The 25,763-nt window shown below is 41.4% G+C and overlaps 1 protein-coding gene across 1 annotated transcript; it reads right to left on the bottom strand.

The window, feature by feature from the left end:
- Positions 1-517: 517 nt before the first annotated feature.
- LOC145403062 (solute carrier family 35 member G1-like) lies at positions 518-24,404 on the bottom strand. The gene is made up of 4 exons (XM_080274902.1): positions 24,278-24,404; positions 22,231-22,310; positions 1,525-1,632; positions 518-1,372 (listed from the first exon to the last, which is right to left on the bottom strand). Exons 1-4 carry the CDS (start codon positions 24,402-24,404, stop codon positions 518-520), a joined length of 1,170 nt encoding a protein of 389 aa, XP_080131028.1.
- Positions 24,405-25,763: the final 1,359 nt, after the last annotated feature.

The raw sequence follows: 25,763 nt of genomic DNA, 5'->3' as shown, positions 1-25,763 counted from the left end.
GTCCTTGGACAATTTTACAGCCTTCAAGTTTTACTAAACATTTAATAAAATGCAAAATGTACCATCTTCCTTTCCGAGCAGAGTTAGTTAAAGTACTTTGCTCCGTGGTGGAGTTGTGGTACCATGTTCCAAACGAATTTTACGTGTGTCCTGCATCTAAGGTTCGAAATCTTTGCTCTGACTTACATTTAATTTAGGATTTGGAAGTATGCCGGTACACATACCTACATATGTTTGCACCCTCTCAGTACTACTGATGACATATACAGACTATTACCTACACAAGCATAGCCATTACATTCCCATGTATAACTTTTCCAATAGATACCACTTCTTCATTCGTTCTTTGTCAGCATGGGAAGAGTTAATTCTGACCACCATTCGCCCTTCGAGAAGGTCCAGTCCTGTAGCAGACAGCATATGTACAGCTACAGGTATAGTTTTACAGTTTAAATCGTTGCATAGTGAATATTAAAAAAAAAAAAAAAATAATAAGAATTAATTTCTATGAATGATATTATTTGTTGAAGCCCTTCACCCAGCAATGCAAGGCTGAGGATTCAGGCAGAGAAAATAGCCATTTATGCAGACCCATGATCACAACCCCGGCCGTGATTAGCAGAGCACCTAGCAGGCTCAGTAGATCAGGCAACTTGTTGAAGAATACTGCTTGCCATACAAAGGCGAACAGCACGTCTCCTGCTCTGATTACGGACACCGTCCCTGCCTGCTCCAGCTGCAGTGCCATTGTGAAGGTAACTAGATCTGCAAAACTGAGGACACCAAAGGCAACAGCCAAGTAGCGATTCTTGCCACAGTGAGGGACACACAAGTCACCACTTACGTAAGCCAGAGATAATGTTATTAAGAATGTTACAGCAAATGAACAAAACATTTGAACAGAAAAGTGGATGTCTTTAAGCTTCTTTATTATTATATAAGAGGAGCCTGCTACTGCAGCGCTAGCAATGGCAGCTGCTATGCCCCACCAGTTCTCTGCAGTGTATGCTTCTGAATATGACCCAAAGAGCAGAGGAGGTCGAGCGATGATTACAACACCGATGGACGTGATGACAATGACCCCACTTTGGAGAAGGCCACACGGCTCACCAAGGAAAATCAGTGCAAACACGGCCACAAACACAGGGACACTGAATATGATGACGGAGGCATCAGCCAGTGGCATATGTTTGAAGGCATAGTATTGTAGGACTGCTGTGATGGTTGCAAGCATCCCTCGCAGCACCAGCATGAAGCGCTGACCTCTTGGGAAGAGTTGATTACCAGAACAAACCAACAGCGGCAGTGTTAGGAGCAGAACAATTACAAACCGAAACATCACTATCACAAGCAGGCTCTCTTCCACCAGCATCTGTCAGCGCAAAACAGAAGTTGTACATCACAGCATCATACTAACAAGTTTGGACTGAATTTCTTGACACAATATAGCCTAACATGATATTACAAATCACTGATTAGGTTGTGATAGGGTTGTTGAAAATTGTAACTTTACATGACACTAACCTTTACAATCACTGAAGCGATGGAATAAAAGAAGGAGGAGACAGCAGCCATGAAGAAACCCACATTAGGCAGGGTGCTGCATCTGCTTCCCTTCCTCATCTCACGATCCTGCGTACATACATATTATAATCATAAGCAGAAACTTAAAGCTACTTTTTAATTGCTGCTACTCTGCATAGTAAACATATTACAGGGCGTGCAGAGAGACACACACACACACATTATATATATATATATATATATATATATATATATATATATATATATATATATATATATATATATATATATATATATATAAAATCTCATCAGCCGTTTGGGTGTCCTCTGCAGGACCGACCTATCCCGACCGAAGTGGGGATGATACAGCCAATGTATCTCTACCAAGTGGCTTAGGCTGTCTGGTAGAGATTGTATGTGGGGTGAGAAGTGCTTGTAAGTGTAATTGTAGTGTTGTAGTGGCTTTGGATGTTTGTGTAGTCTGTGAACCAAGTGTAATCGGCCCGGGCAAGCCAACTGGGTGCAAGCATACTTTACAGTATGCGGCACTGGTTCAACCACAGCACCCTTTGTGTCCGCCAATGAAGTACGTGGCCAGAAGAACGCTCCCAATGTTTATCACCCTAGCAGGGCGCGAACCCTCGTTCTTCAGTGTACGAAAACGCACACTTTTACCACTGTTCCACAGAGGATCCATATATATATATATATATATATATATATATATATATATATATATATATATATATATATATATATATTGCGAGGAAGAAGGAACCAAAGGCTGAGCCCGCATTAACGTTCCTTCCAAGAAAGGAACAAAAACAATACCAAAAACAGCCAAATTCAAGATCAATTTATTTCGAGATGACTTGACACACTGCGTTTGAAAGACGGGAGATCATAGGAAGTAAGAAATACAAACAGAGGGAAACAGCTCTACAGTTGACCTGTTGCATAAATAAATGAATGAGAGTAACGGTTAACTCTTGTATCAGAGAGTTGGACAGCAAAAGGATGAGAGTTTTCTGCTAGACGGGTGCTACGCGGCCGTCGTAGAGGTGGAGGGATGCAAGCAGACAGTTCAGAGGAGCAGTGAGCATTGAAGTAGCAATAGAAAAGAGATAAAGAGGCAACAGCGCGGTGAAGAGACAAAGGTTGAAGGGAGCCAGTAAGAGGAGGAGAGTTGATGAGACGAATAGCCTTTGACTCCACCCTATTGAGAAGAGCTGTATGTGGGGAGCCTCCCCACACATGAGAGTTGTACTCTAAACAGGGGCGAATAAAACTCGTGTATAAAGTCAACAACTGTGCAGGAGTAAAGAAGGCACGGAGTCGGCTTAGCACACCCCAATCTCTTGGAAGCAGATTTCACAAAAGATGCAATATGATCTTTCCAAGATAAGTCCCGTGTGAATAAAATCCCAGGTATGTTCAAGGATGATGCAGGATTGAGCTGGATATTATTAAACATTAGTGGGCATTCCTGTGGAAGATTTTGACAGGTTGATAGGTGTAAAAACAGAGTCTTTGATGCATTAAAAACAACAAGATTATTTTTACTCCAGTCAGAGATACGAGCCAAGTGAGACATTAGGTGTGCCATGGCCTCATCCCTTGTTTGTTGAAGTAACTGCTGAGATGGACGTTGCGGGAACCGAATGGATAGGTGAAGGGTGGAATCATCAGCGTATGAGTGGATAGGGTTAGATGTACAGCTTAGAAGATCATTGATGAATAAAAGGAAGAGAGTTGGTGATAGAACATAGCCCTGAGGAACACCACTGTTAATAGTTCTAGGAGAAGAACGATGGCCGTCTACAACAGCAGCTATAGAACGACCGGAAAGGAAGCTATAGATGAAGGCACAGATAGAAGGATAAAAACAGTAAGAGGGCATTTTGGAAATTAAAGATTTATGAGAGACTCGATCGAAAGCCTTTGAGATGTCAAGTGCAATGGCAAAGCTTTCGCCGAAGTCCCGAAAGGAGGATGACCAGGCATCTGAAAGGTAGGTGAGAAGATCGCCAGTGGAGCGTCCCTGACGGAACCCATACTGACGATCAAAAAGAAGGTTGTGATAGGAAAGATGCTTTAAAATTTTTCTATTAAAAATTGACTCGAAACTTTTGAAATGCAGGACGTTAAAGCAACTGGACGATAGTTAGAGGGTTGGGAGTGGTCACCCTTCTTTGGGACCGGCTGAATGAGAGCCAACTTCCAACAAGAAGGAAAGTTACAAGTAGAGAGACAAAAGCGAAAGAGTTTACCTTGGCAGGGTGTAAGCAGAGAAGCACAGTTCTTGAGGACAACAGGAGGGAGCCCATCAGGCCCATATGCCTTGTTAGTATTGAGGCCTGTGATGGCAGAAAATACATCAGCTGAACAAATTTTAATGTCAGCCATGAGGAAGTCAGAGGGAGGAAGTGAGGGAGGCACGACACCGGAATCGTCTAAGGTGGAATTGGAGGAGAAAGTCTGAGCGAAGAGATCTGCTTTATCAGTAGAAGAAATAGCTACAGAGCCATCAGAGTAGAAAAGAAGAGGGAAGGATGATGAGGTAAAGTTGTTAGAAAGGTTTTTGGCAAGGTGCCAAAAGGAGCGGGAATAATTCGAGTTGGAGAATTGAGAGGATTTAGAACGGATGAAATTATTTTTTGCAGAGCGAAGAACAGACTTAGCACTATTCCAGGCAGAAACATAAAAAAGATGTGACTCAGTGATGAGTTGGCTCCGGTACCTTTTATAGGCCCTCTCCCAGTTGTGGACAGCATTAGAACAAGCGTGATTAAACCAAGGCTTTCTTGCATTAGTCAAAGGATGTGAGGAATGAATGTATGCTTCCATGCCTGAGAGAATAACCTCCGTAATATGCAAGGCACACTCATATGGCTCCCTGCAATGAAAGCAATAATCATTCCAGGGAAAATCAAGGAAGTACTGCCTGAGGGCCTCCCAATCTGCAGCTCCAAAGTGCCACAGACAACCTTTCTTTGGAGGGTCCACAGGCCATACCAGAGCAATAGGATAGGTTAAAGTAACAAGGTTATGATTGGAGGAGCCCAACGAAGAGAAAAGATTAACAGTGTAAGCAGAAGGATTAGATGTAAGGAAGAGGTCAAGTATGTTGGAGCTCTCTCCAAGGCAGTCAGTGATACAGGTAGGGTGCTGTACAAGCTGCTCTATATAATTAAGGATAGAAAAGATGAAGGCTTGTTCACCAGCTGGATCAGTGAAAGGAGAGGAGAGCCAAAGGTGGTGGTAAACATTGAAATCTCCTAGAATGGAGATTTCAGAGAAAGGAGAAATGGATAGAATGTGTTCCATCGTAGAAGTAAGATAGTCTAAGAATTTTTGATAGTAAAGTTAGGAGATAAGTAAACAGTGCAGATATATTTAGTCAGAGAATGACAAGAGAGCTGAAGCCAGAGAGTAGAGAATTCAGAAGAATCAAGTTCAGGAACACGAGAGCAAGATAGGTCGTCACGTACATATATGCAGCATCCACCTTTGGCTTTGAAATGAGTATAGAGAAAGTAGGAGGATACAGAGAAGGGTTTGCTGTCAGTTGCCTCAGACAGCTGAGTCTCAGGAAGAAAGAGAAGGTGAGGTTTAGAGGAGGAGAGGTGGTGTTCAACAGATTGAAAGTTAGAGGAAAGGCCGCGAATGTTGCAGAAATGAAGAAGAAGTGAGTCAGACAGTGGATCCAGGCAACTCAGTGTCGTATACCGGGAGAGGGGCGGATGGTAGGGGCATTTAGGGTCCCCCCCCCCTGGGGACTCCGAGGCATTGTTGTTTTGTACCAGTTTTATTTTATCTTATTTTGAAAAGAAAGTGTCATGTGTACTGTGCATGTAGTTTAGTGATGATAGTTAGAGAAACTTGTATTGGAGAGCATGCAGGCCTACTCTCTGTGTTACTGAGACACTGAAAAAGTTCAGCAAAGGGGGATGGTCAGGAACTAGTCCTGAGGGCTGATGAAACGGGAGCTCCAGCTCTCCCTGTCATCACCTTTCCATCCACCTTGGGAGTACTTCCCTGCTTGGCTAGTGATATATATATATATATCGCACGCTGGTGAGCGCGGGTTCGCCTCCCGCCAGAGTTGTAAAAACTTTGGGAAGCGTTCACCAAGCCACTTGCTACTTTGGCGGACACAAGGGGTGCTGTGGTTGAACCAGTGTTGCATACTAGTATGCTTGCACCCAATCGGCTTAAGGCTGGCCGATTACACTTGGTTCACAGACTACACACACATCCAAAGCCACAACAACACTACAATTACACTTACAAGCACTTCTCACCCTACATACAGTCTCTACCAGACAGCCTAAGCCACTTGGTAGAGATACATTAGCTGTATCGTCCCTGCTTCGGTAGTGATAAGCCGGTCCTGCAGTGGACCTCAACGGCTGAGGATGATGATGATATATATATATATATATATATATATATATATATATATATATATATATATATATAAATTTATGATGTCATTGCTGACAATATAGGACAACTTCAGTACCTGATGATGGCCTGAGGAGGGCCGAAAAATAGTATGATAGTATCTGGAAAAGTATTTACTACATTCTTTTTATTATATAGCTATATATCTATATCTATCTATCTATCTATCTATCTATGTGTGTGTGTATACTGTACATATCCACCTATCAATTTATCTATCTGTCTATCTATATGTCTGATTCTGTCTCTCTCTGTCTCTCTCTGTATATATATATATATATATATATATATATATATATAAGAACCACATTGTTTGTTTGTTTGTTGGTCATTTAATCACGCCCAAACCAAGGGCCAGAGACCCTCAGACCCATACATATTCTCAATCAGGGTGACCCAAGGATGGTTTTAGAGGTGTTAAAAGTCAGAGCTGGCTCATTTGAGGTCATAGGCAATGTTCGCCTTTTTGGCCCGAGCAACGCCGGGTACCTCTGCAGCCCAATTTTTGAGGAGTAGACTGTAGCACCAGTCGAGCAGGGCAGAACTCCCGAGGTGGATGGAAAGCTGATGACAGGGAGTGCAGGAGCTCCCGTTTCATCAGCCCTTAGGACTAGTTCTTGACCATCCCCTTTTGCTGAACTTTTTCAGTGTCTCAGTTACACAGAGAGTAGGCCAGCATGCTCTCCAATACAAATTTCTCTAACTATCTACACCAAACTACATGCACATTACACACTACACTTCCTTTTCCAAAATTCAAAATTATGGCATCTCATCACCCAGCCTCGGAGTCCCCAGGGGGACCATCAATGCCCCCACCATCCGCCCCTTTCCCGGTGACGACTCGAGGTGCCTGGAACCACTGTCTGACTCTCTTCTTCATTTCTGCAACAATCGTGGCGTTTCCTCTAACTTTCGCTCTGTTGAGCACCACCTCTCCTCCTCTAAACCTCACCTTCTTTTTCTAACTGAGACTCAGCTGTCTGAGGCAACTGACAGCAAACCCTTTTCTGTATCCTCCTACTTTCTCTATACTCATTTCAAAGCCAAAGGTGGCAGTTGTGTATATATACGCAACAACTTATCTTGCTCTCGTGTTCCAAACTCGATTCTTCTGAATTCTCTACACTCTGGTTTCGGCTTTCCTGTCATTCTCTGACTAAATATATCGGGCTGTTTACATATCCCCTAATTCTACTGACTATCAAAAATTCTTCGACTATCTTACATCAACGATGGAAGCATACATTCCTTTCTCATATCCTTTGACTAACGCAAGAAAGCCTTGGTTTAATCACGCTTGTTCTAATGCTGTCCGCAACAAGGAAAGGACCTATAAAAGGTACCGGAGCCAACCCACCCCTGAATCACATCATCTTTACGTTTCTGCCCGGAATTGTACTAAATCTGTTCTTCTCTCTGCTAAAAATAATTTCATCCGTACTAAATGCTCTCAACTCTCCAACTCGAATTCTTCCCGCTCCTTCTGGCACCTTGCCAAAAGTCTTTCTAACAACTTTACCTCATCATCCTTCCCTCCTCTTTTCTACTCTGATGGTTCTGTAGCTATTTCTTCTACTGATAAAGCAGATCAATTCGCTCAGACTTTCTCCTCCAATTCCACCTTAGACGATTCTGGTGCTGTTCCTCCATCACTTCCCCCCTCTGACTTCCTCATGGCTGACATTAAAATTTCTTCAGTTGATGTATTTTCTGCTATCACTGGTCTCAATACTAACAAGGCATATGGGCCTGATGGAGTCCCTCCTGTTGTTCTCAAGAACTATACTTCTGTGCTTACACCCTGCCTAGGCAAACTCTTTCGCCTTTGTCTGTCAACTTGTACCTTTCCTTCTTGCTGGAAGTTTGCTCTTATTCAGCCAGTTCCAAAGAAGGGTGACCACTCCCAACCCTCTAACTATCGTCCAATTGCTTTAACGTCCTGTATTTCAAAAGTTTTCGGGTCAATTCTCAATAGAAAATTTTTTAGGCATCTTTCCTATCACAACCTTCTTTCTGATCGTCAGTACAGGTTCTGTCAGGGACGCTCCACTGGCGATCTTCTCACCTACCTTTCAGACTCCTGGTCATCCTCCTTTCGGGACTTTGGCGAAAGCTTTGCCATTGTACTTGACATCTCAAAGGCTTTCGATTGAGTCTGGCATAAATCTTTAATTTCCAAATTGCCCTCATATGGTTTCTATTCTTCTATCTGTGCCTTCATCTCTACCTTCCTTTCTGGTCGTTCTATAGCCGCTGTTGTAGACGGCCATCGTTCTTCTCCTAGATCTATTAACAGTGGTGTTCCTCAGGGCTCTGTCCTATTGCCAACTCTCTTCCTTTTATTCATCAATGACCTTCTAAGCTGTACATCTAACCCTATCCACTCATACGTTGATGACTCCACCCTTCACCTTTCCATTTGGTTCCTGCAACGCCCATCTCAGCAGTTACTTCAACAAACAAGGGATGAGGCTATGGCACACCTAATGTCTGACTTGGGTCGCATCTCTGACTGGGGTAAAAATAATATGGTTGTTTTTAATGCATCTAAAACTCAGTTCTTACACCTATCAACCCGTCAAAATCTTCCACAGGTATACCCACTAATGTTTAATAATATTCAGCTTAATCCTGCATCATCTTTGAACATGCTTGGGGTTTCATTTGCTCGGGACTTATCTTTGGAAGATCATATATCTCTTGTAAAATCTGCTTCCAAGAGATAGGGTGTGCTGAGCCAACTCCGGTCTTTCTTTACCCCTGCACAATTGTTGAATCTATACAGGGGTTTTATCCGCCCCTGTGTGGAGTACAACTCTCATGTGTGGGGAGGCTCCTCACATACAGTTCTTCTCAATAGGGTGGAGTCAAAGGCTTTTCGTCTCATTAACTCTCCTCCTCTTACTGACTCCCTTCAACCTCTGTCTCTTCGCCGCACTGTTGCATCTTTATTTCTTTTCTAACGCTACTTTAATGGTCACTGCTCCTCTGAACTGTTTGCATGCATTCCTCCACCTCTACGACGGGCGCGTAGCATCTGTCTGGCAGCAAACTCTCTTCCCTTTTCTGTCCAACTCTCTAATGCAAGAGTGAACCGTTACTCCCAGTCTTTCATTTATGCAACAGGTCAACTCTGGAACTGTCTCCCTCTGTCTGTATTTCCTGCTGCCTGTGATGTCCAGTCTTTCAAACGCAGTGTGTCCAGGTATCTCGAAATGATCGGATCTTGAATTTGGCTCTCTATTGTATTTTGTTTTTCTCTTTGAGGGAACTGTTATTGCGGGCTCATGGCCTTTGGTTCCTTCTTCTTCACATAAAAAAAAAACATGACCTCCAGTCAGGACATAGGTTATGTGAGGTTGACCTCCGAGGTCCTTTGAGATCAATGGTTGGAGGTCACCGGTATTATACGCTTGAACGACTGGACCCGGCATCCCAATTTTTGGCATGGAGACTCACTTGACCTCCAGTTCGGACATAGGCTACGTGAAGTTGACCTCCGAGGTCATTTGAGGTCACGCCCGAATGATTGGACCCAGCAGGCCAATTTTTGCCATGGAGACTCACATGACCTCCAGTTCAGACATAGCCTATGTGAGGTTGACCTCCGAGGTCATTTGAGGTCACCAGTAATAGTAAACAAGAGAGCACAAATACTGCGCATTAGTCTGCGAAAGCTGAAATAGAATGTTCCTGTACCTCTTATACTCCCTCTTCTAAAGTATAAGAGGTACATGGTCATTCTGAGTGGAAAAAAAAGATTGCACTACAACAAATAGGATTACTGCGTTCGCCTTTTTGGCCCAGCAGTGGTGGGTACCCCTGCTGGTATATATATATATATATATATATATATATATATATATATATATATATATATATATATATATATATATACATGCAGAGACTTCACTTCACTGTGAAGATATGTATGCAAACTAACCACAGGAGAAATGAAAGGAGCGACAGTGAGTACTTTTGTATATTACATCTTCAGACTAGCTGATCAGACTAGTCTGAAGATGTAATATACAAAAGTACTCACTGTCTGATCAGCTAGTCAGGTCAGGTGCGGGTAAGGGGATGGGTCTGTTATGATGTGGCAGGGGTAAACCAGTTCTGCTGTCGGGCCCTGCTGTGGATGTCACTGCTTGCATTGCGCAGTTGACCCTTGTGCGGTGTGATGCGGTGAGGATCTGTCCGTTCTCCCCTTTGGGGCTAAGATGCGAATGAATGTGTTTGAATGGATGAGTAAATGGAGAGTGAGTCGTCCTGTCTCGGCTACCTCCCTTTCCTTGGGGGAAGCAGCCTAGGTATATAGATAGATAGACATCTTCAGACAGAGTGAGACAGAAACGTAGAGGGTAGAGGTCTTTTATGCACACCCGCAGCAGGTAGTGGCACACAGAACAATGGATGACCTGAATTTTTACCTGCGGCTTAACTTAGGGTCACCTGCAGCAGGGAGTGAAATACAACAAAGGATGATCTGAATCTAAAAATGCACGTGACAAAGGAGGAGGGAGTAGGATGGGAGGAAAGGGGAGTGGGAGGGAGGGGGAAGGGGAGAGGGGGGAGGGAGGAAGGGATAAATACTGCTGCTTAACTTAAGACCTAGAGGATTAATGCTTGGTGTGTCCCACACAAGTGTGACTACACCACCAGGAGATGACAGGGAACAATCATGTGTTAGTCTGGGGGATACTGCTTTAAAATTAATTCAGTTAACAATTTATCACACTTAAAATGACCATAGCTCATGTTTACATTCTTTTCATATGTGCCAGAAATTAGACAAGGTTCTATTACATTTCTTTCATCTAAGCTTTTTGATCTTGCTAGAATCTTGGAGCCTGTCCAGTCAATATGGTGATCACTGGATGCTTTGTGCTGAAGTAAACCACTACTCTGTTGGGCTGTCCTTACACTGTATTTATGTTGTGAGATTCTAGTTTCCAAATCTTTTCCAGATTGTCCTATGTAAAATTTGTTACAGCTCTTACACGGGATTTTGTAAACAATGCCTGAATTACTGAAAGGGCTGTTCTTGATGAGGGATTTTTTGATGGTGTTCTCATATTTGAATACTAATTGTACATTGAGTTTCCTCAGTATGTGAACAATATCAAGAAAATTTTCATGGAAGGTGAGGACAAGGGGTCTTTGAATGTTCTGGCGATCTGGCTTATTAGTTTTCCCTTCAAGGAATCGTTTCTTGGCTGTATTGTGGCACTGAGTTAGTATGCTTTGTGGATATTTTAGCTTCTTTCCAATATTCGGAATCATTTTTAGTTCATCATCTAAAAATTCTGGGTCTGAAATTCTATATGCTCTTAGGTACATGGAATATGAACACAGATCTTTTTACATTAATATGATGGTTTGAATAGTAATGAACATATGACATAATATTTGTAGGTTTTCTGTATACCTTAGTCTTCAAAACATTTTGGTCCCTGATAACTTTTACATCCAAAAATGGCAATTCATTATCCATTTCCATCTCATGAGTAGATTTAATCGATGGAACTAACGAATTTAATTGCAGGAGAAATTCATCAATGGGAAGACTGTTAGGCCAGAAGCACAGGATATCATCAACGTATCGGAGCCAAACTATGTTTTGCTCCTTTATGGAGGTCAGTAAATGTTTCTCAAAGTATGCAATGTAAATATTTGCCAGAACTGGGGAGAGGGGATTACCCATGCCCATACCAAATTTTTGTGTGTAAAATTTACCTTCAGAGGTAAAAGAAGAGTTCACAATGCACAATTTAATTAGCTTGATAATGTTTTCAGAGGGAATACCATCAGTGTTACTACCCAGAATGCTTGGCAGGAAAGTTAAAACATCGTCAACAGGGACATTTGTGAATAATGATTTAACATCAAAGCTGACTAATTTGTAGGGGTACATGACATTTAGAGATTTTAACTTTCTTACCAAATCCTCATTGTTTTGTACAAATGAATCAGAGATAGTGCCTACAACAGGGGACAACAGTGTTACAAGCCACTTGGAGAGCTTGTATGTCGTAGAGCCTACAGAGCTTACAATTGGCCTGATGGGGTTGTTTGGTTTGTGAGTTTTAATCAAGCCATACATATATGGTGCAGATGGATTTTGCACAGAGAACTGTTTGATCAAGTCATCCCTTCCTCTTAGCAAAGTTTTGATTTCTTTATGGAATTTTCTACTTTGTTTTCCAGTTGGATCACTTTTTAGTTCACTGTAGGTGTTGGTGTCACGCAACAGTTCACTCACTTTTTCCTTGTAGTCACATTTGTTCATGCCTACTACAGCGCTGCTTTTATCAGCTGTAGTTATATGCGGGGAGTCATCTTTTTTCAATTTGTCCAAGGCATTCACAAATCTTTTAGGAGCAGGGTTGTTATTTTTCTTAAACATTGCCCCATATAAAATGCCACGAATAATCTCACTATTTTCACTTGATTGTTTTTCCATTTGAAACAAGGACTTTCCAACCTGCACTGGGTTTATCTTCTTGCCATAAGACAACGATAAACCATAACCTAGGGCACATAAGGTATCCCGATCTAATTCTTTAGATGACAGGTTTATGACGCAATCTGGATTCATATGTAAGTTCCAATAACTGTTTTCAATCAGTCCTTTTAATTTCTGTTCATGTTTAAGTTTCACACCAATAGTTTCATTGGTGAGAACTTGATAACAGTGAGAGAAAACTGTGTGTTGATTTTCCGGTATTAGTATGTTTCTAATACACTGTTTCTTGGTGTCCGAAATTTTAAATTTGCTATTTGTTACTTCTCTGGTTTTGGCAATGGATCTTGTCAGGGTAAGCTTCTCGTAATCTCCAAATGGCTGTTCGTCCACGTTGATGAGTCGATCCGGCAGAAGAGACTTAGGTATTACTTGCTCCTCTAGACACCTAAGTCTCTTCTGCCGGATCGACTCATCAACGTGGACGAACAGCCATTTGGAGATTACGAGAAGCTTACCCTGACAAGATCCATTGCCAAAACCAAAGAAGTAACAAATAGCAAATTTAAAATTTCGGACACCAAGAAACAGTGTATTAGAAACATACTAACACCGGAAAATCAACACACAGTTTTCTCTCACTGTTATCAAGTTCTCACCAATGAAACTATTGGTGTGAAACTTAAACATGAACAGAAATTAAAAGGACTGATTGAAAACAGTTATTGGAACTTACATATGAATCCAGATTGCGTCATAAACCTGTCATCTAAAGAATTAGATCGGGATACCCTATGTGCCCTAGGTTATGGTTTATCGTTGTCTTATGGCAAGAAGATAAACCCAGTGCAGGTTGGAAAGTCCTTGTTTCAAATGGAAAAACAATCAAGTGAAAATAGTGAGATTATTCGTGGTATTTTATATGGGGCAATGTTTAAGAAAAATAACAACCCTGCTCCTAAAAGATTTGTGAATGCCTTGGACAAATTGAAAAAAGATGACTCCCCGCATATAACTACAGCTGATAAAAGCAGCGCTGTAGTAGGCATGAACAAATGTGAATACAAGGAAAAAGTGAGTGAACTGTTGCGTGACACCAACACCTACAGTGAACTAAAAAGTGATCCAACTGGAAAACAAAGTAGAAAATTCCATAAAGAAATCAAAACTTTGCTAAGAGGAAGGGATGACTTGATCAAACAGTTCTCTGTGCAAAATCCATCTGCACCATATATGTATGGCTTGATTAAAACTCACAAACCAAACAACCCCATCAGGCCAATTGTAAGCTCTGTAGGCTCTACGACATACAAGCTCTCCAAGTGGCTTGTAACACTGTTGTCCCCTGTTGTAGGCACTATCTCTGATTCATTTGTACAAAACAATGAGGATTTGGTAAGAAAGTTAAAATCTCTAAATGTCATGTACCCCAACAAATTAGTCAGCTTTGATGTTAAATCATTATTCACAAATGTCCCTGTTGACGATGTTTTAACTTTCCTGCCAAGCATTCTGGGTAGTAACACTGATGGTATTCCCTCTGAAAACATTATCAAGCTAATTAAATTGTGCATTGTGAACTCTTCTTTTACCTCTGAAGGTAAATTTTACACACAAAAATTTGGTATGGGCATGGGTAATCCCCTCTCCCCAGTTCTGGCAAATATTTACATTGAATACTTTGAGAAACATTTACTGACCTCCATAAAGGAGCAAAACATAGTTTGGCTCCGATACGTTGATGATATCCTGTGCTTCTGGCCTAACAGTCTTTCCATTGATGAATTTCTCCTGCAATTAAATTCGTTAGTTCCATCGATTAAATCTACTCATGAGATGGAAATGGATAATGAATTGCCATTTTTGGATGTAAAAGTTATCAGGGACCAAAATGTTTTGAAGACTAAGGTATACAGAAAACCTACAAATATTATGTCATATGTTCATTACTATTCAAACCATCATATTAATGTAAAAAGATCTGTGTTCATATTCCATGTACCTAAGAGCATATAGAATTTCAGACCCAGAATTTTTAGATGATGAACTAAAAATGATTCCGAGAATTGGAAAGAAGCTAAAATATCCACAAAGCATACTAACTCAGTGCCACAATACAGCCAAGAAACGATTCCTTGAAGGGAAAACTAATAAGCCAGATCGCCAGAACATTCAAAGAACCCTTGTCCTCCCCTTCCATGAAAATTTTCTTGATGTTGTTCACATACTGAGGAAACTCAATGTACAAGTAGTATTCAAATATGAGAACACCATCAAAAAATCCCTCATCAAGAACAGCCCTTTCAGTAATTCAGGCGTTGTTTACAAAATCCCGTGTAAGAGCTGCAACAAATTTTACATAGGACAATCTGGAAAAGATTTGGAAACTAGAATCTCACAACATAAATACAGTGTAAGGACAGCCCAACAGAGTAGTGGTTTACTTCAGCACAAAGCATCCAGTGATCACCATATTGACTGGACAGGCTCCAAGATTCTAGCAAGATCAAAAAGCTTAGATGAAAGAAATGTAATAGAACCTTGTCTAATTTCTGGCACATATGAAAAGAATGTAAACATGAGCTATGGTCATTTTAAGTGTGATAAATTGTTAACTGAATTAATTTTAAAGCAGTATCCCCCAGACTAACACGTGATTGTTCCCTGTCATCTCCTGGTGGTGTAGTCACACTTGTGTGGGACACACCAAGCATTAATCCTCTAGGTCTTAAGTTAAGCAGCAGTATTTATCCCTTCCTCCCTCCCCCCTCTCCCCTTCCCCCTCCCTCCCACTCCTCTTTCCTCCCCTCCTACTCCCTCCTCCTTTGTCACGTGCATTTTTAGATTCAGGTCATCCTTTGTTGTGTTTCACTCCCTGCTGCAGGTGACCCTAAGTTAAGCCACAGGTAAAAATTCAGGTCATCCATTGTTCTGTGTGCCACTACCTGCTGCGGGTGTGCATAAAAGACCTCTACCCTCTACGTTTCTGTCTCACTCTGTCTGAAGATGTAATATACAAAAGTACTCACTGTCGCTCCTTTCATTTCTCTTGTGGTTAGTTTGCATATATATATATATATATATATATATATATATATATATATATATATATATATATATATATATATATATATATATATATATATATATATATATATATATATCAGCCGTTTGAGTGTCCACTGCAGGACCGGTCTATCCAGACTGAAGTGGGGACGATACACCCAATGTGTCTCTACCAAATGGCTTAGGCTGTCTGGTAGAGATTGTATGTAGGGTGAGAAGTGTTTGTTAGTGTAATTGTCGTGTTGGAGTGGCTTTGGATGTGTGTGTAGTCTGTGAACCAAGTGCAATCGGTTCGCGCAAGCCGACTGGGTGCAAGCATACTTTATAGTGTGCGACACTGGTACAACCACAGCACCCCTTATGTCCGCCAATGCAGTACGTGGCCAGAAGAACGCTCCCAAAGTTTATTACCCTGGCGGGGCGCGAACCCTCGGTCTTCAGTGTACGAAAACGCACTCTTTACCACAGAGGCTTCTGTGCTCCATATATATATATATATATATATATATATATATATATATATATATATATATATATATATATATATATATCAATAAGTTCTGAGCTGTTCTTTGTGTAAAACATTTCTAAAAATGTATTTTGGCAGTTTCATTTACAGCCGATTTAGCACGCTGGGGATTATTAAGGCTTCATCTTCATCTGGCATACATGAACGTTATGTGGGTTGCTGTACTGTACTTTTATTTGATACAGTAATCATGTGGTATCTGCACAGTCAAGATAACCTTTGAAAGTACACCTCCAGTGATGTTTGCCACCAGCTAAGTTCTTTCCTTTGAGTGTCCTTCATAAATGAGTGTGTTGCCAAGACTTTGAGTTAACATTACGGCTCAGTGACTGTGCAGCCTTGGAATGAAGCTAAGTAACGTGTCATTTCAGTCACCGGGTAAATTTACCTGCCTACTTTGCTTACACAAGGATGACCAGACACCGGTACCTACTTTGTTTACACTGCCAATTTGGATGGCAGAGGAGAATAATACGGAAACGAATGCTCATGGAATCTCTGCAGATATTCCCCGACTGGGACAAACAATTTATATAACTTAAATAATGAAAACATTAAGTAGTATAAATATCAATTAAAGTTAAAGGATTGGCGTGTTTGTTGTGGCAATAACAGCACGGTTGGAAAAACAATTGTCTAACCGGGAATCGTCTATCTGGGAATCGTCTTAGATTTCTAAGGGTGCATTCACACAGAGGCCAGAATGTACTTCTTCTGGCGCAAACTGTCCGATCAAATATGCTGGGATAAAAAAAAAATGGACAAAGAAAAGTCCATTTCATTGGTTCAGTTTCTGACCATTCCGTTTCTCAGTGGCATCTACATTGCGTATGGCAATAACAAAGTTTGTTGCAGCACATGGCCAGTGAAACGAGACGAAATACTTGCAGGTTTTATCCTGATCTACACGATCGGACAGTTTGCCTTTGAATATGTTCGGTTCCGGCGTCAATGTGAATGTGGCCTAAGCGAGGTTAGTCAAGTCAGATGGAAGGTCAAGAGAAGTGTAAGATCAGTCCGCAGAGAGTAGAAAACGAGTACTTTCCCGAATATGATGTCACGTGGCCAGGCGGCGTCTTGTCCCAGTTTACCATAGCCTGCCAAGCTGATCAAGACACTCTAAATTCTAAACAGTATGATATATGGTGGTTTTACTACTCATGTTTCTGCGTTTAACATTATAATTATATTGTGCAAACATATAATGTATGCTGTGGTATGGTTTGGTGTGGTATAGTGTAGTCTGGTGCTGTGTTTTGCGGCCTGGTACGTGGAGTCTGTGAGGTGCGGTGAGGTGAAGATGGTCAAGGTGACCAGTGAGCACAATCTTTTATATGGAAAATCCACCAACATTGGCTAGGAATGTTTGTGGGGTGATTCAGAAGAATCACACACACTGACAACACTATTGCAGAGACAACAGTAACAATGGCAACACTGACACAGTGACGTCATTAACACACCAACAGCAGTGACAGTGCTGTCACCAACAACTCAGTACAGTGACAAGACTAACATAGTGACGACACTAACACACAACACTAACACACAACACTAACACTGGCACCACTAACAAACAACGCTAAATGACAACACTAACACTGACAACATTAACAAAAGGACAACGCTAACACTGACAACTTTAACACACTTACAACAATAACATTGAAAACACTAACATACTTACAACATTAACACACTGACAACCTAACACACTAACAGCACTAATACCGACAACCGTAACATAGTAGCAAAACCAAGTGATAACACCAGCATAATGACACCACCAACACACTTACACTACTGAAATTCACAAACATTCGATGTGTTTGCAAGCCTCACTAAATAAGACTGACACAAACAATTTATCATTATTCAAATACTTCAAATACTTTGCACCAACGGCAATAGCCTTAAAGTTAAGTTGTCCACAAGAAATAAAAATTAACGAATGAAATTGTTAGTAAGGACGAGAATGTATTGAGATGAAGGGAAGGACTATGAACAGATGGAAGATAATGAAGTGTTAGGTGAGAAAGAATGAAGAAAACAGTGAGTGGACAGAGAAAAATAAGGAAGGGAGGATAGGTGAAGGTGAAGGAAGAGAAAAGGGGGTCAGGGAGAGGGTAAATACAAAGATGAATGAAGGAGGGAAGGGGAGGGTGAGGGAAGGAAAGAGGATGAAATAGGAAGAAAGAAAAGAGTGAGAAAAACGAAAAGAGATATATAAGGAATGGTGTTAAGAGTGGGGGCATGAGGTAGTGAGTGAGTGTGGGAGACTGTCAGAGTTTCCTGATGTCATCACGGACCCAGCTGCATATTCCCAAAGTCTGCTGGAGTACGGCACCCGAGCAGGTTTAGGTTAGGTTAGGTTTGGTTAGGATCGGTTAGTCTAAGTCAGGTTGGGTTGTTTCCTGCACTCTTTACCAAGAAATGGACTGAGAACAGTTAGAAGAGACTCATGTGGTTAGTTTGTGAGCTACGGCCCGAGCGTCACCCACGACTCAGCAGCTCGCATAAGTGCAGAATAGTAATCGACATGGGGAATATGGGACCTGGTTAGGTGCGCGTGGTGTTGACCTGTTCTTTCTTTTGATCTTAGACGTATCTTGTGCTCACTTAGGGTCTTCTGCGGTTTCAGTGTTGCAATAGTGATTCTCAGGGTTAGGCTATGTTAGCTTACCTAGTGGCTGGCATTAGTGTTGTGGCTGTTTACTTGTTACCCGTCCCTGCCCCGGGGGTGCTCTGGGACGGGTATTGTTTTCACTCGGTTTGTCTGTTTGTTTGTCTGTCTGTCTGTCTGTCTGTCTGCCTGTAACAACCTTATGCGAAAACTACCAGTGCGATATTGACTAAAATTACAGGGATTAGGGGTTATAATTTTCAATTACCTGATTAAATTTGAGGCCAAACTGGACCAAGGCCCAGGCAATACGTCCAAAAAATGTAAAAAAAAAAATGAATGTAATAAATCGCATTTTTTCTACATAACTCCTTTGAAATTCATCATATCGACACGAAACCAAAACCTAAAGATGCAGCTTTCAAATCTGCATCATATAACATGCCTCATTACATCAGGGGGGTCACCTCCCAGTTAGCGGTAGGGGGGTCAATGTCAGATGGGTTGGGCCTAAATCTTCAAATGGGCATCAAATCGTCAATTTTCACCTGATTTACTCCAAATTTGATATGCGACATCTTTGACTAGATATCCTGTTGTGTTTATACGTCAGCACAAAAATGACTGTCGGGGACGGGTTTGCTGTGCTTTGGCACCGCTTCTTGTTTTTGTGTTTGTATTCAGTAGTTATGATCATTTAGCTGTAAGTTATAATATTACCAATGTTGCATATGCACTGTGGAGTGTTTTCAGTATTATGAAAGTTTCTCAATGGCTTCACACAAAATAGATGTCTCTCCAACAAATCTCCAGAAGAGTCAACTTGAATTTAAAGATTAATTACTTAAGGAAAAGCAAAAGATGTGGGCTCTAAAAAAAGAGGAGGTCGAGCTGTGAAAGTTAGTAAAGGGGTTACTGAAACGAAGGTGCAGAGGAAGGCAGGAGGATATGCAGTGTTGTTAATTATGGTTCAACCAGGTTCAGTCTTTAAAAAGGAAGAAAGAAGAACTGAGGAAATGTGAGATGTGATCAAGCATTAGACGCTTTTCATGATGAATCCGAGAGTGAGGTGGAACGTCAAGTGGAGAGGGAGGGGCTTAGCGACATTGCAGATCAGATTTTTCCTGAATCTTCCCAGCGAGCCACTGGATATAGATAATAAAGACAAGAAATATTATTCATGTAAGAGACTCACGGGTTAGGTATTTCGATACAGACATCATGAAAGACAGACGAGATAATCCCTCTGTGTATCTCAGTATAGGAAGCAATGATGCTGGTAGGCAGGCATAAAGTAAGGTAGGAATGCAAACAAATGTTGAATAAAGTCAGGAATGGTGGAATCCCTGTTGTCCTTGGTGTTCTGCCACGGAGGGAACTGGCAGAGAATGCAAGCCCAGGTCTATTGTCTTCAGTTGCCCTCTGGGTGACAAAAATAATGCGATACTATTCCTTGATAACTGGGATCGGTTCTACAAGTGCAATACCATGTAATGCAGGGATGGGATTCATCTTAGTGGGCAGGGAGTCTTACTTTAGCTTTGTCAGTAGGTAGTGAATTGAAGGGGTATATTTTGGTGTTAAGTGTTGAAGGGACTAAGATGTAACAAATCCATGCAGGAGTCTCCAGTATCAGATTTGGATAATTACACTGAAACGCGTAGAAACAAGGGAAATATAGCTCTTTGTGTAGATTCAACCACTCAGACACCGACAGGTAATTCATGGAGAAACAATAAGTTTTGATAAAAAAAAAAAAAAAAAAGAACTAGAATGGTAGAGAAAAAAGTTTCGCATATAGACTGAAGAGAAATAAAATGTAAATAGAGGGGCATAACTACTAATAATGATCTTCAGGTGTATAATAAAAATAGCAGGAAATTACTTAGTAAAATGGATGAGCTGAAGTCTTTACTGTTCAGCGAAAACATACGTTGCCGTTATTAGTGAAACATAAGTGAACAAAGACAGCTGAAAATTTATGGCTGAATACCACTTGGGAAGAAAAGAAGGCAGGGTAGCTATTTACGTAAAACAATCATTACATCGCTACAAGAAAACAAATATCAAAGTAAAGAGGGTTACGGACGCTGTCTGGGTCGAATAATTTCTTCATTTTCATGGGCTGATGTCGGTGCATTTACCTAGCTTGGCTTCATTTTTAAAATTTATTTTTAAGCCCGCTGCTCTATCATTCATTTGGAAACTTAAAAAAAAAAATCGTTAACTCATTGTACTGTAGGTGTATGTTCATAAAAAATTACTTTACCTATTTAATATAATGTTACCGTCGGATAATTCTACGAAGGGCACTTGTAGTCCAAACGGAGGAGGATGGATACTATTGAGCCATGCATTGCAGAGGTGGGGGTGGTGTAGCAAGAATGTTAAATGGTTGGAACAGATCCTGTGCTGAAGCGATGAACTTTTTTTTCTCTCATGCTTATGTTGTCTCTGACTGAGGGAACTTCTATTTCTTGGTGCAGGTCATTTATACTAGTAATGTTAGTAGGAGTACATCCACATCCAGTATTTATTCTTAAGGTTATGTGTGTTTTTTTAAGCCTTTCCATCTATGTGGCACCTAAGATGAGGATCCATCTTGGGCTCGCCTAATTTTTTGCTCTTCAGAATTACTGTTTATGAGCAGTTTTCAGTCATGCCTTTTCTTGTCCGAGGGAAGCAATCAGTGAATTTCAAGGCATTCTGCTTACAAGGTGCTTTTGCCCTGAAGCTGGCTGAGTAATGAGGAAAACTTGTGTGTGCATCTAGAGTAAGTTCACGAATATTGGACAGTCTTTCTAAGGAGTATGTTTAGTTAAAGAAGGGGATTTGAGGATGTCAGGATAGAGTGAAGAATGTGGTTGTTGAGTTGTTTGGTGAAACACTGTTGAAAATAAGTCAAAGTTCCATGAGTGAGGGTATTGTTGGCCCTGTCTAGCTGTTTGGTGAGTTCTGGAATGTTTTGAAGCTGTTGCTAGGTCATCAGCATAGGACAGTAATATAACTAAGAGAGGGGGAGTTGGTACGACGTGGAGGTTCAGTTGAAAAGTAATTGAGACAATAAAGCCCTCTGGGGATACCATTGAAGTATAGCCAACTCTGCATTCGGACCTTTGGCTTGCCTGAAAAGTTAGCTAGTTACTTCCTGTTATTGTCTACCATATTGTGCTCAAAATGGTTGATGCAAATGACACATAAGAGGCGTTTACCGCGTCAAGAATGAAAGTTGATGGCTTATAATTAGTGCCAATCGAGTATACAAGGGTTTGCAACTTATACTGAGAATTAGGACTCCTATATATTCCAGGTTTTCTCATGGCCTCGGTGGCCGAATGGTTAGCATTACTAACTACGAAACTATCGATCAGATACACTAAGGCTGCAGTTCTTATGCAAGCAGCTTGGACCACTCGACAAAGGAGTCTGTTCAACAATAACTGTAGCCTGGTAGCCACAATCAGCGCCTATGATAAAGCCTACAGAAAGTAAATGTCGTATATGAGATGAAGCAGTGGTCTTGTGTCACAATAAAATGAGTGAATAACTTACTATAGGCTCAATTACTTGAGTAACGAATATATGCGCTGCATTAAACGCCTCAAGGCGTCTAACATCACCTGTACGTTTTTCTACACAAAGGCCATAAAAACAGACATCAACTTTGCTTAGTCCAGTATTTTTGGACTACAAGGAGCAACTGTCGAATTAACAATCCAGACCCCTATCTTATTCTTGCTTTTCCATAGGCTACGAGACGGAAATGCATGCCCAGAATCGAACTCGGACCCAGAATTGAACCCAGTACTTGTCGGTTGCAGGCTGAGTGTGTTCTTATCACCCCTTCCCCCAGCAAAATACAGGTAACTTTAGGACCGTGCTTTTTAAACTGAGAGCGGGAATGTGTGGAGGACTCTTCAGTTCTGATGATGATTTATGAAGTACTGTAGGTAATGACAACATGTTTATCCTTTATGTATCGCTGCTGACGACAATATAATTCTGAATGCAGTTTGATCACAGTCAACAATTACAGATTATCATTCAACAAGTGACCGCCAAGAGGTGCGGCTTGTTTAATCTTCACTCTCTCACTTCTAAGAATTCGGCCGTCCGAGTCAGGGAATTTGTGTCAAACGGTCTCGAGAGGGAAAAAAAAAAAAAAAAAAAAAAAAAAAAAACAGACCAATAATTTCCGTAGCACAGAATGAAATCATAAACTCCTGAATCTGACACGCAGATAACGTGGTTGTCTGAGTAGGCGGTGACCATGCCTAGCTCCAGTGGCGGGCATTAACGCGTTAATCGTTAATAATGGAGCTAATTTTTTGTGTGAACGCGTTAATCCGTTAATTTTTTTAGCTTCCGTCAAAATTTCCGTTGATTTCCGTTAATCCGTTATTTATGTTCTGTTACAGGTCACTGTGGGTCAGAAGCATTTTAAATCGTCATTTAAATCGTTAAATCGATAGTGTCATAGTGACTCTATGCCAACAGAACTTTGGACTGTGGAGTGATCATAGACTCAGTGATGGCGTCTCAATCAAGTACATTGCAAGAGTCTATCCCCTTGTCTCAGGTGTCTGTAAGTGAGACTGCCTGCCTGTGAGGAAGGACTCAAAGAAGAAACAGAGGAGGACTAGTGATAACCTAATTGAGTGGTTGTGTCATCTGCATTTCTATTAATTTTGAATTCTAACTGTATTTATTTTTAAATATTTTGGGGTATTAATAAAACTTTTCTAGCTTTAAGAGTGTCTTTTATAAAAGAAAACCGAGTTTCATAAGCAAAAAAAGAAAAATTAGCAAGTAGCAGATTAGCGGACTATCAGTGATTAGCCAAAGTAAGTTTTAAGAAACTAGCAGATTAACGGTTAATTTCCGTTAATTTAACGGCGGAATTAGCGGATTTAACGGAGCTACTTGACGGATTAGCGGTTAACGAAGCTGACGTTTTTCATTAACTTGCCAACCACTGCCTAGCTCACAACTTGAGAAACCCAAGTTTGATTCTAGGACAAGTGTAACTCTAGGAAAAAGTTGGTGTCCCTTGGTCCCTGTTCATTAAGCGGTATGATTGGGGTATATGTGTGTGTGTGTGTGTGTGTGTGTGTGTGTGTGTGTGTGTGTGTGTGTGTGTGTGTGTGTGTGTGTGTGTGTGTGTGAACGAAATTGCTCACTTATGATCAGAATAAGGCCAAACGTGGTGAATGGATATGGTCAGGCAAGGACGAAATACCGTAGATCATTTTTCAACCAACAGGTCACAGAGTAAGGTCAACTAAAAATAGTTCTGATCTCATTTAGATGTAATTGAATCTCTCTATCACCAACTGCCCCAGCACCTCCCTCCTCTCCACCTTTGGTCGTCATTCTACTACCATCCCCTTACCACTACAGCCAACAATCGCCGCCTCCCTTCTCGTCAGCTCCAGCTCCCCCACCATGTGAAGTGGACTATCGTCGTTGTTTTTGCTGCTTTGTTGTACGCAGTGTTGCATCATTCCTGACCACTTAAGGATGTGTCTGTTTCACATATGGCACTGGATTAGAGGGCTATTGTAGATCGCAGGGTCCTGTCTCAACCACTCATCGACACCTGCATCAAGACGCTCGGCTGTCCACTGTGCAGGCTCCGTTTCTATGCTGGACTGGGGTTGACTATGGATGTTGCGGTAGGTGGTGACTGATTTCTCGAAGTTGGCTGACCTGTCCTTCCTGAGCATCTTTACTTGAGTTTGTTGTTCTACTGGTGTCCTCTTCCTTAGTTTGTGATTCTTGGTCGGGGTGTTGACCCTTGGTGGCTGCTTCTTCTAACTTTTTTGCTGCAATCACCACTTGCAAGGGGGCCACAGTTCCTCCTTCTTACCGTAGTGTCGAGCTGTAGCCTCTTTCTGAGCATCTTCCAATGTTTGGCTGTAGTCGTTTTCTTGTTTCTTTTATTTATTTTCTTCTTGGTGTTTTTGGTCTTCAGTGTTGCTTCTGCGAGGCTTTGGGGAATGATGGCTGGCAACCGGTTTTCTATATAGAACTTCGGCAGATAGACGAGCATGGCCTCCTTATTATCCCCGCAGAAGACTTGCATATGATGTTGTTCGCGTCATCAGCGCTTCTGAAGGTCTGGGTTTTGCATCCCCAGTTCGGTTGTTGTTCCCGTGGGCGGAGAGAGTCACTCACAGCGGTTCCTCCTGGTTCATGGGCGTTCCTTGCCTCAAAACCCTCAAGACTTTTCACCACCGATAATGTTGACCTCCAACTCTTTGCCGTCGCCTAAGGATTGTTGTTGGGGCCGTGGCAATGGACAAACACGGACCTAATCTATGTATATAGTTTTTGTCAGTCCGCCTCATATCTGTTTGTAGATCCACACATTTATCCACATTAAAATATTTCTCTGTCTACTATATACATTCTTGTATTCTAACTAAAGTCCATCTTCTCGTCGGTTAAGGAAGCTCCCTAGCACCTCCTCCTTAGCTATTTATTTTTGGAATTGCTGGTAAGTATCCTTTTGTACACTATTTATGCAGATTATGGCGATGTTTGAAGGATTCCTGTAACATACAAGAGGATAGTTAGGTGTAATATGCCAAATAAACTGCTTAGGAAAAGGTGCTAGGGAGCTTCCATAACCGTCGAAAATACGGACCTATCCAGATGATTTGTTACAGCCACTTATTTCATCTACTGTAGGTCGTTACAAAGCTACAATTATTGCATTTATCAGTCACATCAATCGACATATTTATACCTCTTTGTCTTCTGTCTGTTCATACTTTTTGTCAGCCAGTTATTATCGTCCCTGACTCATTCCCAGGCTGCCATCATTTCCTAAGCTGTCCCTTGCTATATTTTCTCCATAGATAACATGGCGGTCATGAATTATCTCAAGCATCCAAACACGCAAGGCAACTGCTGCTGCGCAGGCCACAAAGAAGGCACTGAACGTATCCATTAGCTCCCGTTGACGAGTGTTGATGTATTTATGTAAATGAATTGCAAACAGGGCGGCTAACGATGCTGAGTTATCTTGCGAGAATGTGGTCGAGTTCGGTCAGGGGGACAGAGCCGTATTCTCGCTGGCA

The sequence above is a fragment of the Coenobita brevimanus genome, chromosome 60 (assembly GCF_032717465.1).
Source record: "Coenobita brevimanus isolate Jiangsu-jjx chromosome 60, ASM3271746v2, whole genome shotgun sequence".
NCBI classification, from domain to species: domain Eukaryota; kingdom Metazoa; phylum Arthropoda; class Malacostraca; order Decapoda; family Coenobitidae; genus Coenobita; species Coenobita brevimanus.
The sequence above is the reverse complement of the archived record's forward strand: the minus strand, read 5'-3'. Positions and strand labels throughout refer to the sequence as shown.